The sequence below is a fragment of the Moschus berezovskii genome, chromosome X (assembly GCF_049115385.1).
Source record: "Moschus berezovskii isolate FMDL1 chromosome X, NW_MosBer_1.0, whole genome shotgun sequence".
Classification (NCBI taxonomy): Eukaryota; Metazoa; Chordata; class Mammalia; order Artiodactyla; family Moschidae; genus Moschus; species Moschus berezovskii.
The window spans coordinates 61,530,584-61,544,740 of record NC_142488.1 but is presented as its reverse complement, the minus strand read 5'-3'; the positions used below and the strand labels follow the sequence as shown (position 1 = coordinate 61,544,740).

The 14,157-nt window shown below is 40.4% G+C and overlaps 1 protein-coding gene across 1 annotated transcript; it reads left to right on the top strand.

Moving 5' to 3' along the window:
• Positions 1-1,901: 1,901 nt before the first annotated feature.
• LOC129563913 (protein TEX261) lies at positions 1,902-13,369 on the top strand. The gene is made up of 2 exons (XM_055437601.2): positions 1,902-1,920; positions 12,735-13,369. The coding sequence occupies exons 1-2, from the start codon at positions 1,902-1,904 to the stop codon at positions 13,250-13,252; spliced, it is 537 nt and encodes a 178-aa protein (XP_055293576.2). The 3' UTR covers positions 13,253-13,369.
• The last annotated feature ends 788 nt before the right edge of the window (positions 13,370-14,157 follow it).

Here is a 14,157-nt window from a genome sequence, read left to right as displayed (position 1 = left end):
GCCTATTTCAGAATCCGGCCACCAAAAGAGGCTTTATGAGACTATCTTTATTATTTAATTAGCAACATTTATATTTTGAAGAAGCAGTTGTCAATTGTCCCTTAAATACATTCTTCAAATTTTGAAATTTGAGAGAGAAATGAGAAGTTTCTAGTATAAATGGTTTTTGTCACAAAATTGCCCTTTTGGAAAGATCAAAACCTACTACAAAGTACCACTTGATTTATGAGAAGCCCCTACATCTGAGGGGGTGATCAGACCTATTCTGGAAAAGCCCAAGGAACTTCTTTCTGCAGATTCTGATAGGGCCAAAAAATTACCATCAAAGAAAATTGCTTCTTCCAAAAATGTCTTTTGGGGAAGCCGGAGAACAGAATTCTGAGAAGTGCTGGCTGGAGTTAGCATTGGTTAAAGTTATAACTAATATAGTTGCTGTTTTGAATTCTTCTCCTTAAAAAGAAAAGCTAAGTTGAAAATATCATGGTAAACAGAGCTGAATGTGTTTAGTTCAGACAAAACAACCCATTGGGTCCTGCAAGGCCCTGTGGAAAGGCAAGATAGTGTTAAAAGATAATTTTTTAAAAGGTAAAATCATGATTCTCATACAAATATAAAAGGAACACATGTTAAAAATTGTATTTAACTCATTAATGAGGGATGCAGTAAGGTGTTTCAACCAGTTCAAAGGAGAATTCAAAGGACAGAGACTCCCATAGGTAATTAGGAATGTTGCACTGAATTTTCAAATAGATGCAAAACTGGTCAATACCCATGGGACAATAACCAGTTGCATTACAACAGGCAAAATTCATTTGCATTTCTATGTATAAGAATATTTTGCATTACCTTTAGTTTTTCACAATCTATAGACTTGTTAAAAAGCTCAAAGCCAATGAAAGGCACATAACACAGAACAGTGCGCAAATCAGGATATCCAATAATATTTTTTGTCCATTTAAAGTCTTTCACAAATTTTCTTGACACTAGAAAGAACTGTTGCAATCAGACTGTTTTAAGGTCAGCAAGCTCCATAACTCTGGGGGCCCAGGTCAGGAGGCAGCCAAGGGGGTGGCCTAAGAAAACTCTTGGAAGTGTAACTTGACACTTAAAAGAGAATTAGCAATGCCCAAGGTGGATTAGATAAACCCAGGGTGGCTTTTCCAAAGCTTCGGGAGCTAGAAAATCTGACAAGCAGAGAGATCCACCCATGAGACTGAAAGCAGCTGGTGATGGCCTGAGAAGGTCTTTGTAAAGGAAAACACATGTCTCCCTTTGCTACTCTATCTTGCAGAGCCCAACTCAGGACATCTGGTTGAAATATAACACCTTGATTCTCGCCTGGCAACAAAGTACAAGTAAATACAATCCCCATGAGCAGGCCCACTGGGAAACTTCAGGAACACATTAGGGAGGATTGTGAAGAATTCTGCCAATTTTTCTGGCCGTTCACATATTGTGTAACTGATTTTCTCTTAAGTGCCTGTACACCTTTGGGTTTTATGTATGCCTGAAAATGAGTAGGGGTCCAGAAATTGAAAACAAGCCAGTTTTTCATTGGTGCTTTTCTCCATTCTTCAGCAGTACTCATCAACTTGCCTTTTTTTTCACCCCTTCATTGACCAAATTGGAGATAACTGGCATCTTGGCATCCCTTGGGTAATGTGGAAGAGCAATGGCTTTGGATAACCTAAATGCTTTTTTAGTTGCCCCTTTCCCACTCATCCCTCTCCAGCAACAGCCCACACCACTAGGCAGCTGGAAAAGGCATGAAACAGACAAGTCATACATACACAAAAATAGGGGAGTGGGGGAGCACTGGACTACGATCATAGAGCCACCAAGATCTAATCCCGAATCTAAGATTCCTTCCTCTTAGATGGTGTGATTTAACACCTTCAACCATGCTAGTACTAAAGAATGGTAACCATTTTATACTTATTAAAGTTGCAAATATTATCAAGCACAATGCTGGTTTGGCTTGGAGGGAGAGGATGGAAAGATATCTTCAAACTGTTTTCAGCAGGATAAATTAGGATAGTTCTTTTGAAAGGTAATTTGGCAATACATATCAGAAGTCATAAAAAATACTCGTTTTCTTTCACATAATAATTCCACTTCTGGCAATTTGTCATTAAAGTAATCATTCAAAACTAGGAAAAAACTATGTAGATACAAACACATTTTACATGCCATTATGTATAATCTAAAAATGCTGGTAATAGCTGCTGCTGCTGCTGCTAAGTCGCTTCATTTGTGTCCGACTCTGTGCAACCCCATAGACGGCAGCCCACCCGGCTCCCCCGTCCCTGGGATTCTCCTAGCAAGAACACTGGAGTGGGTTGCCATTTCCTTCTCCAATGCGTGGAGGTGAAAAGTGAAAGTGAAGTCGCTCAGTTGTGTCGGACTCTTAGCGACCCCATGGACTGCAGCCTACCAGGCTCCTCCGTCCATGGGATTTTCCAGGCAAGAGTACTGGAGTGAGTTGCCATTGCCTTCCCCACTGGTAATAGCTGCTGCTGCTGCTAAGTCACTTCAGTCATGTACGACTCTGTGTGACCCCATAGACGGAAGCCCACCAGGCTCTCCTGACCCTGCTAAATGTCCAATAAAATCAGAGTAGTTAAATGATTTAAAATACATTTAAAAAGACACATAGATTGAATGAAATATTATGTGGACAATAAAAATCAAAATTCTAAGGACTGCATTTGAATCAGTTTTAATGAGGTGGATGAAATTGGAGCCAATTATACAGAGTGAAGTAAGCCAGAAAGAAGAACATCAATACCGTATATTAACGCATATATATGGAATTTAGAAAAATGGTAACCTGAACCCTGTATAAGAGACTGCAAAAGAGACATAGGCATTTAGAACAGTCTTTGGGACTCTGTGGGAGAGGGTGAAGGTGGAATGATTGGAGAGAATGGAATTGTAGCATGTATATTATCATAAGTGACCAGTCCAGGTTCGACGCATAAATTTTCCTCTGTTCAAAAAAAAAAAAAAAAAAGGACTGCAATAATCATAGAAAGGCTTAAATGCAATAGATTGAGGCAAAAAAAAAAGCACATAATTGTATAGACATTTTCATTGTAACTCTATAAAAATGTATCTCCAGAAACAATTGTTTGATGTTGCGATTACAGATAAAAATATTTTTTTTTTCCTTTTATGAAGTACAGTTTCTAAACTAAGTTAAAAGTAATGTTAAAGCAAAACATAATGAAACAAGTGATGACCTAACACCTGGGAGCTTAATATTAGAATCTCTTCTCTCCCTGAGCTGCTCTTTCAGTTCCACAAGGTCCTACCATCTGCTTCTAATCCCGGAGAAGGAAAATGGAAAAAGAAGGGATGTCATTAAAGGAGAGGTACCCAAGAAAATGTGCCTGAGACAGTCAGATTTATTGCTACTGAATGCCTCTGCTTACTGTGCTGAAGAAGTTGCGCATTTCAATGGATTAGGTTCCACTCAGTGTCTCAATTTAAACTTATTTCTTGAGAAACCTGTAGGCAGGTCAGGAAGCAACAGTTAGAACTGGACATGGAACAACAGACTGGTTCCAAAAAGGAAAAGGAGTACATCAAGGTTGTATATTGTCACCCTGCTTATTTAACTTATATGCAGAGTACATCATGAGGAACGCTGGGCTGGAAGAAGCATAAGCTGGAATCAAGATTGCTGGGAGAAATATCAATAACAGATATGCAGATGACACCACCCTTATGGCAGAAAGTGAAGAGGAACTAAAGAGCCTCTTGATGAAAGTGAAAGAGGAGAGTGAAAAGTTTTCCTTGAAGCTCAACATTCAGAAAACAAAGATCATGGCTTCTGGTCCCATCACTTCATGGGAAATAGATGGGGAAACAGTGGAAACAGTGTCAGACTTTATTTTTTTGGGCTCCAAAATCACTGCAGATGCTGATTGCAGCCATGAAATTAGAAGACGCTTACTCCTTGGAAGGAAAGTTATGACCAACCTAGATAGCATATTAAAAAGCAGAGACATTACTTTGCCAACCAAGGTCCGTCTAGTCAAGGCTATGGTTTTTCCCGTGGTCATGTATGGATATGAGAGTTGGACTGTGAAGAAAGCTGATCACCGAAGAATTGATGCTTTTGAACTGTGGTGCTGGAGAAGACTCTTGAGAGTCCCTTGGACTGCAAGGAGATCCAACCAGCCCATTCTAAAGGAGATTGATCCTGGGTGTTCATTGGAAGGACTGATGCTAAAGCTGAAACTGCAATACTTTGGCCACCTCATGTGACGAGTTGACTCACTGGAAAAGAGTCTGATGCTAGGAGGGATTGGGGGTGGGAGGAGACGGGGACGACAGAGAATGAGATGGCTGGATGGCATCACCGACTCGATGGACATGAGTTTGAGTGAACTCTGGGAGTTGGTGATGGACAGGGAGGCCTGGCGTGCTGTGATTCATGGGGTCGCAAAGAGTCGGACACGACTGAGTGACTGAACTGAACTGAACAATAGAAAACATTTATTTTCAGTAACTATGAAAATAAATATTTCTTTTCTAGTAACTTAGTAGTTACTTTTTTATTTATGCAACGTTCATTTGAATAGATGTTATAAGAAAAATAAAGAACATTTAAAAGTTATAACATTTCCATCATGTGAACAATTTCCCTTTCTGAATATTACCTTCGGTGAGCATAAATGACTTTTACATATTGCAATTATGGTATACATACCATTTTGAATTCTATGTTTTCTCTTACCATTGTACTGCAAGCATATTTCATTTCTATAGTCTTCACAATGATTGTTTTAATGACTCCACAGTATTCCTTACTGTTGATGGTTCCTCATTTGTCAAACATTGTCCCTAGTGTTGGTCATTCTAGGTTGTTTTCAACTTTAGCTAGTCTCTATTTCATTCTGATGAAAAGGAAAGAAGCTCTTTTGAGGAGGATTGTCTTACTGATTAAGGTAAAAACCATCCAACCCTTTTTTGAAAGCCTGTGCTTGGCTTTCCAATATGCTAGACCAGAGATTGTCCATGAAGATGAGTCTCAGAGAGCAAGGTAGCCAACATGCAGATTTGGGAGAGTGCTGGCAGCTGGAATAAAGTTGCTGCTGGTTTTGCCCTGTTCTGTCTCTAGCTAAATAGGGGAAAGTCCCTTCCATGGGATAGATCAGAAAGAAATCATTAAGCTTGCTATCCTGGGCTGGACCAGGGTTTCAGTAGGCCTAGGCTCTCATGCCAGCTCTAGCTCTTGCCAGTTGTAAGATTAGCACACTTTTCCTTTTTTTTGCCACACTAAGTGGCTTGTGGGATCTTCGTTCCCCAACCAGGGACTGAACCTGTGCCCTTTTCAGTGAGAGCGCAGAGTCCTAACCACTGTACCTCCAGGGAATTCCTGGCACATGTCTCTTGAAATGAGCCTCAACCCCTCATGTGTTAATCAGGAACCAGGCTTGATGATATTGGAGGTCCTGCCTAATTCTGATATACTATGAGTAGTTATCCATTGGTCTGCTGTGCAATCTTGTTGACCTCCTATTTTAACCAGTCCAAACATTATTCATTCCCAAAGCCTCTGATCCACTTTTGTCTCTCTCTCACTCTCAGGCAATAACCTTGACCTTATCTTATACTTGACTGAGACTCTCTAGTTATCTTCCAGCAGGAAACTGCTTCAATTTCTTTCCCTACCCAGTCTCTTCTCTCAAATGTTAAAGAAAAATTTGTCTCATTCCCTGCTTTTAATCCCAACCCCTCCTACTTCTGTAAAGACTGTGCTCCATTAAATATATCCTGTCAACAACATCTTTAATTTCACCCTGTCTTCTGCTTCTTTGCTCTGTCTATAACCATACTCAGTTATTTCTCTAAATACACTTCCTGGAACCAGTTACCACTTCAAAATTTTGTCCTTCTCTGTCACTTTGCCACCAAAGTAAAAACTGGTCATCTCTACACACACGTGTATTTCCTCTTCAAGGTCACCAATAACAGCATAATGGAACTTACTCCCTTAAATTATTCTCCTCTGCTAACTACTATTTCTATAGGCTTTGCTGGAAACTTTTCTCCCACTTCCAATAGTAGGCTATTTTGAAACATACTATTAAGTGAGGAAATACAATTTAAGATTAAATGCATACTAGTTAAAAGATGTACATGATTCAATGCAATCTCTAGCAAATTACCAATGGCAAGTTTCACAGAACTAGAACAAAAATTTCACAATTTGTAGGGAAACACAAAAGATCCTGAATAGCCAAAGCAATCTTGACAAAGAAAAATGGAGCTGGAGGAATCAAACTTCCTGACTTCAGACTATACTACAAAGCTATAGAAGCCAAAATGGTACTGACACACACCTATGGGCACCTTATCTTTGACAAAGGAGGCAAGACTATACAATGGGGAAAAGACAGTCTCTTCAATAAGTGGTGCTGGGAAAACTGGGCAGCTAGGTGTAAAAGAATGAAACTAGAACACTTCCTAACATTGTGTACAAAAATAAACTCAAAATGGATTAAATACTTAAATGAAAGCCCAGAAACTATAAAACTCTTAGAGGAAAGCATAGGCAGAACACTCTGTGACATAAATTGTAGTAAGATGCTCTTTGACCCACCTCCTAGAGTAATGGAAATAAAACCAAAAGTAAACAAATGAAACCTAATTAAATTTAAAAGCTGATGCACAGCAAATGAAACTATAAATAAGTTGAAAAGACAACCCTCAAAATGGGAGGAAATAATTACAAATGAAGCAACTGACAAAGGATTAATCTCTAAAATGTACAAGCAACTCATTCAGCTCAATAGCAAAAAAGAAAATAACCCAGTCAAATATGGGCAGAAGACCTAAACAGATATTTGTTCCAAGAAGATAGACAGGTGGTCAACAAACACATGAAATGATGCTCAACACCACTCATTATTAAAGAAATGCAAATCAAAACTACAATGAGGTTACTACCTCACACCAGTCAGAATGGCCATCATCAAAAAAACTACAAACAATAAATGCTGGAGAAAATGTAGAGAAAAGGGAACCCTCCTACATTGTTGGTGGTAATGTAAACTGATATAGTCATTATGGAGAATAGTATGGACATTCCTTTAAAAACTAGGAATAAAAGTACCATATTACCCAGCAATCTCACTACTGGGCATATATCCTGAGAAACCCATAATTCAAAAAGACACATGTACCCCAATGTTCATTGCAGCACTATATACGATAACCATGACACGGAAACAACCTAGATGTACATTGACAAATGAATTGATAAAGAAGTTGTGGTACATATATACAATGGAATATTACTCAGCCACATAAAGAAATAATGTGAGTCAGTTGAACTGAGGTGGATGAACCTAGAGCCTGTTATACAAAATGAAATAAGTCAGAAAGAGAAAAACAGATATTGTATACTAACACATACATATGGAATCTAGAAATATATATATTTGCAGAGCAGGAACAGAGATGCAGGCATAGAGAACAGACTTACGGCCACAGTGGGGGAAGCAGAGGGTGGGACAAGTTGAAAAATTAGCACTGACGTGTATACATTGCTATGTGTAGAATAGATAGCTAGTGGAAAGCTACTATATAACACAGGGAACCCAGCACAGCCTGGCATTCTGTGATGACCTAGAGGGGTGGGGTGAGGGGTTGGGAGGGAGGATCAAGAGTTAGGGGATATATAAATATATATATCCCCTATATATATATGTAATTATGGGTAATTCACATTATTGTACAGCAGAAATCAACACAACATTGTAAAGCAGTTATTCTCCAATTAAAATTTTAAGAAAGATGTACATGAAAGCTTAAGAGGAAGAAATACTTCCAAATGATAAAAGGTTGACTTAGATGGTTAGATACTTTTTCTTTTCTACTTTCCAAATGTCCTGTGATACGGTTATACTACTTTTGTAATTAAAAGTAGTTTTTATTAAAAACAGAAAATTTATACTCATGATCCTCTCTGTTCTTTCTTGCCTCTCTTTCTCCCTTGGTGATGTCATCTCTTCCTATGCATTCAATCATACCATCAATGACAATGACTCCCATATCTATATCTTTACTCCCTGCTGATGTCTTGGATTTCCAGCCACCTGCTAGAAAGTCCCATTTGGAGAGACTTACTAGAATTTTACATTCAACACCATCTCTTTTATTTGAAAGATTAGTAAAAATCCTTAACATGTCCATAACATTGACCATTTCTTCACTCCCCAAAGCTAACAGATTAAGTCCTTTTCACTCTAGGCTAAACCACCATTCTTTAACTATATAACTGCAACAATCTTCTAATTGGTTTTTTCACTTTCTTCCTCATTTGGTTCACATACCTGAGTGTGCAATCTGATTAAAATATGAAGCAGATCATAGTACTCCCTTCCTTAAAACTCTAATGATTTCCATCTCGATCAGAATAAAACCCCAAATCCTTACCATTGTCTATAGGGCACTACATAATCTTGACATTAGCTGCACTGCAATCATTTCCTCTCCCTGGTGATGTCCGCTGCTTCAACTATCTATCTTTCTTTCCCAACCCCCTACAAATTTTCTCTTGCTTCAGGGCTGGTACATATGCTATTCCCTCTATCTTTACTGACCTTTAGTCTCTCTCAAACATCCATTCACATCTTTCTTCATAAGAGAGTACAGCTTTTTCCTTCTCATCCTTCAACTCTCAAACTCATTCTATCAAAAGGAGATCCATTCGTGTTGCACTTTCACAACACTCTAGTTCTTTCAGAGCACTTCTCAAAATTTGTAATTTCAATGATTTATTTTTTGGTTTACTGTCAGTCTCCTTCTCTGGATTATAAGTTCTATGAAGGTGGAGACCATTTTTTACTGTTTCCATTGCAATATAACCCAGATCTTGGAATGGTGCTTGACATGTAGTAGATCCTCAATAAATACATGTTAAATGATTGATTAAATGAATGACTTTTTATAATTTTTTCTGAATGTTTAGGTACATAAAATGTGCCTGATACTTTTACACAAATTATATATCATTGAATTCTTTTGGAACTCACTGTTTTAAGCAGAAGGTTTTTTTTTTTAATTGAACCTTTAATTTTGAGACAATCATAGATTCACAGGAAGTTACAAAAATAATAGAGATCCCATTTACCCTTTGCCATATTTCCTCCAATGGCAATATCTTGCAAAACTGTTTAATACAGTACACTATCATCACCTTGATATTGACATTGGTACAATCCCCCAAATTTATTCAGATATCCCAGTTTTACCTGGACTCAGCTGTATGTGTGCATGTCTATTTACTTCTATGCAATTTCATCACATGTGTAGGTTCTTGTGTGTATGTGCACTCAGCTGTTCAGTCCTGTCCAGCTCTTTGCTATCCCATGGATTGTAGCCCACCAGGCTCCTCCGTACATGGGATTATCCTGGCAAGAATACTGGAGTGGGTTGTCATTTTCTCCTCCAGGGGATCTTCCCCACTGAGGGAGTGAACCCATGTCTCCCTCATCTCCTGAATTGGCAGGCAAGCTCTTTACCACTACACTACCTGGGAAGCCATCAGGTTCTTGTATCTACCACCAAGTCAAGATACAGAACAACTCCATCATTACATCCATCTTTCACATCCCTCTTTAAAAAAATACATATCATCTTCCCATACCCACCTTCCTGCAACCCTTCTCAATCCCCTGGCAATCACAATCTGTCTCCCACCTCAATAGTTCTGTCATTTCAAGAATATTATAGAAAAGGAATAAAACAGTGTATACTTTTTGGCATTAGCTTTTCATTCAGAATAATCACCCTGAGATTTATCCAAGTCATTGTGTGTATCAATAGTTCATTCCTTTTTATTGCTCAGTAGTGTTCCATGGTGAGAAGGCAATGGCAAGCCACTCCAGTACTCTTGCCTAGAAAATCCCATGGATGGAGGAGCCTGGTAGGCTGCAGTCCGTGGGGTCGCTAAAGGTCGGACACGACTGAGCGACTTCACTTTCACACGTTGGAGAAGGAAATGGCAACCCACTCCAGTGTTCTTGCCTGGAGAATCCCAGGGACGGGGGAGCCTGGTGGGCTTCCGTCTATGGGGTCACACAGAGTCGGACACGACTGAAGTGACTTAGCAGCAGCAGCAGCAGCAGTGTTGCATGGTATGGATTGCCATGAACAGTATGAAAAGGCAAAAAGATATGACACTGAAAGATGAACTCCCAAGGTCAGTAGGTGCCCACTATGCTATCAGAGAAGAGTGGAGAAATAGCTCCAGGAGGAATGAAGAGTCTGAGCCAAATCAGAAACAACACCCAGCTGTGGAAGTGTTTGGTGGTGAAAGTAAAGTCTGATGCTATAAGAACAATATTGTATAGGAACCTGGAATGTTAGGTCCATGAATCAAGGTATATTGGAAGTGGTCAAAAAGGAGATGGTAAGAGTGAACTTTGAGATTTTAGGAATCAGTGAACTAAAACAGATGGGAATGGGCAAATTTAATTCTGCTGTGGCTGCTGTGTCCATGCTCTACTCATTTCTGACTCTTTGAGACGCCATGGACTGTAACCTGCCAAATTTCTCTATTTGAATATTTCCCAAGCAAGAATATTGGAGTGGATTGCCATTTCCTTCACCAGGGGATCTTCCTGATCCAGGGATCAAACCCACATTCAGTTTAATTTAGATGACCATTATACCTACTACTGTGGGCAAAAATCTCTTAGAAGAAATCAAGTAGCCCTCACAGTCAACAAAAGAGTCTGAAATGCAGTATTTGGGTGTAATCTCAAAAATGACCAAATGATCTCTGTTCACTTCCAAGGCCAACCATTCAAAATCATAGTAATCCAACTCTATGCCCCAACCACTAATGCTGAAGAAGATGAAAGTGAATGGTTCTATGAAGACCTACAAGGCCTTCTAGAACTAACACCAAAAAGAGATGCCCTTTTAATCAAAGGAGACTGAATGCAAAAGGAGGAAGTCAAGAGGTCCCTGGAGTACAGGAAAATTTAGCTTTGGAGTACAAAATGATGCAGGGCAAAGGCTAACAGAGTTTTGCCAAGAGAACACACTGGTCATAGCAAACATCCTCTTCCAACAACACAAGAGATGACTCTACACATGGACATCACCAGATAGTCAACACTGAAATCAGATTGATTATATTCTTTGCAGCTGAAGATGGAGAAACTCTATACATCAGCAAAAACAAGACCAGGAGCTAACAGTGTCTCAGATCATGAACTCCTTACTGCAAAATTTAGACTTAAATTGAAGAAAGTAGAGAAAACCACTAGACCATTCAGGTATGAACTAAATAAATCCCTATGATTATAAAGTGGAAGTGACAAATAGATTCAAAGAATTAAATCTGATAGAGTAACTGAAGAATTATGGATGGAGGTCCATAACCTTGTCCAAGAGGTGATGATCAAAACCATCCCCAAGAAAAATAAATGCAAAAATTAAAATGGTTGTCTGAGGAGGCCTTATAAAGAGCTGAGAAAAGATGAGAAGCAAAAGGCAAGGAGAAAAGAAAAGATATACCCATCTTAATGCAGAGTTCTGAAGAATAGTAAGGAGAGATAAGAAAGCCTTCCTAAGTGATCAATGCAAAGAAATAGAGGGGAAACAATAGAATGGAACAGACTAGAGATCTCTTCAAGAAAGTTAGAGATATAAATGGAACATTCCATGTGAAGATGGGCACAATAAAGGACAGAAATGGTATGGACCTAAAAAAGCAGAAGATATTAAGAAGAGGTGGCAAGAATAACCAGAAGAACTATACAAAAAAGATCTTAATGCCCCTGATAACATGATGGTGTGATCACTCATCTGGAGCAAGACATCCTGGAGTGTAAAGTCAAGTGGGTCTTAAGAAGCATTAATATGAACAAAGCTAGTGGTGGTGATGGAATTCCAGCTGAGCTATTTCAAATCCTAAAAGATGATGCTGTTAAAGTCCTGCACTCAATACACCAGCAAATCTTGGAAAACTCAGCAGTGGCCACAGGACTGGAAAAGGTCAGTTTTCATTCCAATCCCAAAGAAAGGCAATGCCAAAAAATATTCAAACTACTGCACCAGTGCACTCATTTCACATGCTGTAGGTAATGCTCAAAATCCTTCAAGCTAGCCTTCAACAATACATGACCTGAGAACTTCCAGATATTCAAGCTGGATTTAGTAATAGCAGAGGAACTAGAGATCAAATTGCCAAAGTCTGTATGATCATAGAAAAAGCAGGAGAATTCCAGGAAAAACATCTACTTCAGCTTCACTGACTATGCTAAATCCTTTGATTGTATGGATCACAACAAACTGTGGAAAATTCTTAAAGAGATGGGAATACCAGACCACCTTATCTGCCTCCTGAGAAATCTATACAGGTCAAGAAGCAAGTTAGAACCAGCCATGGAACAATGGACTGATTTCAAATTGGGAAAGAAGTACAACAAGGCTCTATATTGTCACCCTGCTTATTTAACTTCTATGCAGAGTACATCGTGCAAAATGTTGAACTGGAATCAAGATTTCACAAGATTGGACTCCATTACTACTCAACCACCCCTGCCCCGCCTCCCCCCCACTCAAAGTTAGGTCAGGGAAGGGACCTTGTCTGTCTTGTAGTGTGCTCAGCTCTCAGCCCAGCACCTGGCATATTTATTGGATGAGTGAAAGAAATTCCCTTTTATGGGCCAGAGGTTAGGTTTGTGCTGAGGCATCAAAAACAGCCAACGGACTTTATTACCTGGCCGAGTTGATCAAAGAATACACAGTTGCAACCAGCAGGATCATCAAATACATGATCTGGTTCTCCACAGCTGTGCTGATCGACCTCTACGTTTTTGAGTGCTTCCCCACCTACATGATTGGCGTGGGCCTCTTCACCAACCTTGTCTACTTTGGCCTCCTCCAGACCTTCCCCTTCATCATGCTGACCTCGCCTAACTTCATCCTGTCGTGCGGGCTAGTGGTGGTGAATCATTACCTAGCATTTCAGTTCTTTGCAGAGGAATACTATCCTTTCTCAGAGGTCCTGGCCTATTTCACTTTCTGTCTGTGGATAATCCCATTTGCTTTCTTTGTGTTGCTCTCGGCTGGGGAGAACGTCCTGCCCTCCACCATGCAGCCAGGAGATGACGTGGTCTCCAATTACTTCACCAAAGGCAAGCGGGGCCAACGCTTAGGGATCCTGGTTGTCTTCTCATTCATCAAAGAGGCCATTCTACCCAGACGGCTGAAGATATAATGTGCCCCTGGGGAGGGGATGCTGGCGCAGGAGCCGGAGAGTCAGGCCCCTGGGCCTCTGCACTGGGTGGGGGCCGGGAGTTGGAAGGCACCTTCCCCCAGCCCTGGCCCTCCTTCCCTCCACTCCTCTGGAAGCCCTCATCCCAACCCTCCTCAGGAGGCTCAACTCAGGTCAGATCTGATACTGCTGGAGGCTGAGACCTCAGAGGCTGCCAGGGAGGAGTCAGGGCCTGCTTAGCCAGGAGGCCACCAGCCCCCTGGGTGCACAGACGCCGAGCCCCTGTGGCCCTCCTGCTCCCTCCTGTGATCAGTCAGGAGTTCTGGCTCAGCCCGGGCAGGTAGGGCCAGGGCCATGAAGCTGAAGAGCAGACAGTGATAACTGCCATTGGGCAGATGGCCATGGGAGGGGCTGTGACTTAGCACTTCCAAGAGAGTTTTTGCTGTTGAACTGTGATTTCTGTCCAAGTGCTGATTCCCATTTGAGTAAAGATTCTAGGTGGCACTGTTTGCCTTAAAAAAAAAAAGATTTCACAAGATTGCACAAGCTGGAATCAAGATTGCTGGGAGAAATATCAATGATCTCAGATATGCAGATGACATCACCGTTATGGCAGAAAGTGAAGAGGACCTAAAGAGCCTCTTGAAGATGAAGGAGGAAAGTGAAAATGCTGGCTTAAAACTCAACATTCAAAAAACTAAGATCATGGCATCCGGTCCCATCACTTCATGGAAAATAGAGGGGGAAACAATGGAAACAGGGAGAGATTTTATTTTCTTGGGCTCCAAAATCACTGCTTCCCTGGTGGCTCAGATGGTAAAGAATTTGCCTGCAATGTGGGAGACCCGGGGTTCTATCCCTGGGTTGGGACGATCCCCTGGAGGATGGAATGGCAACCCATTTCAGTA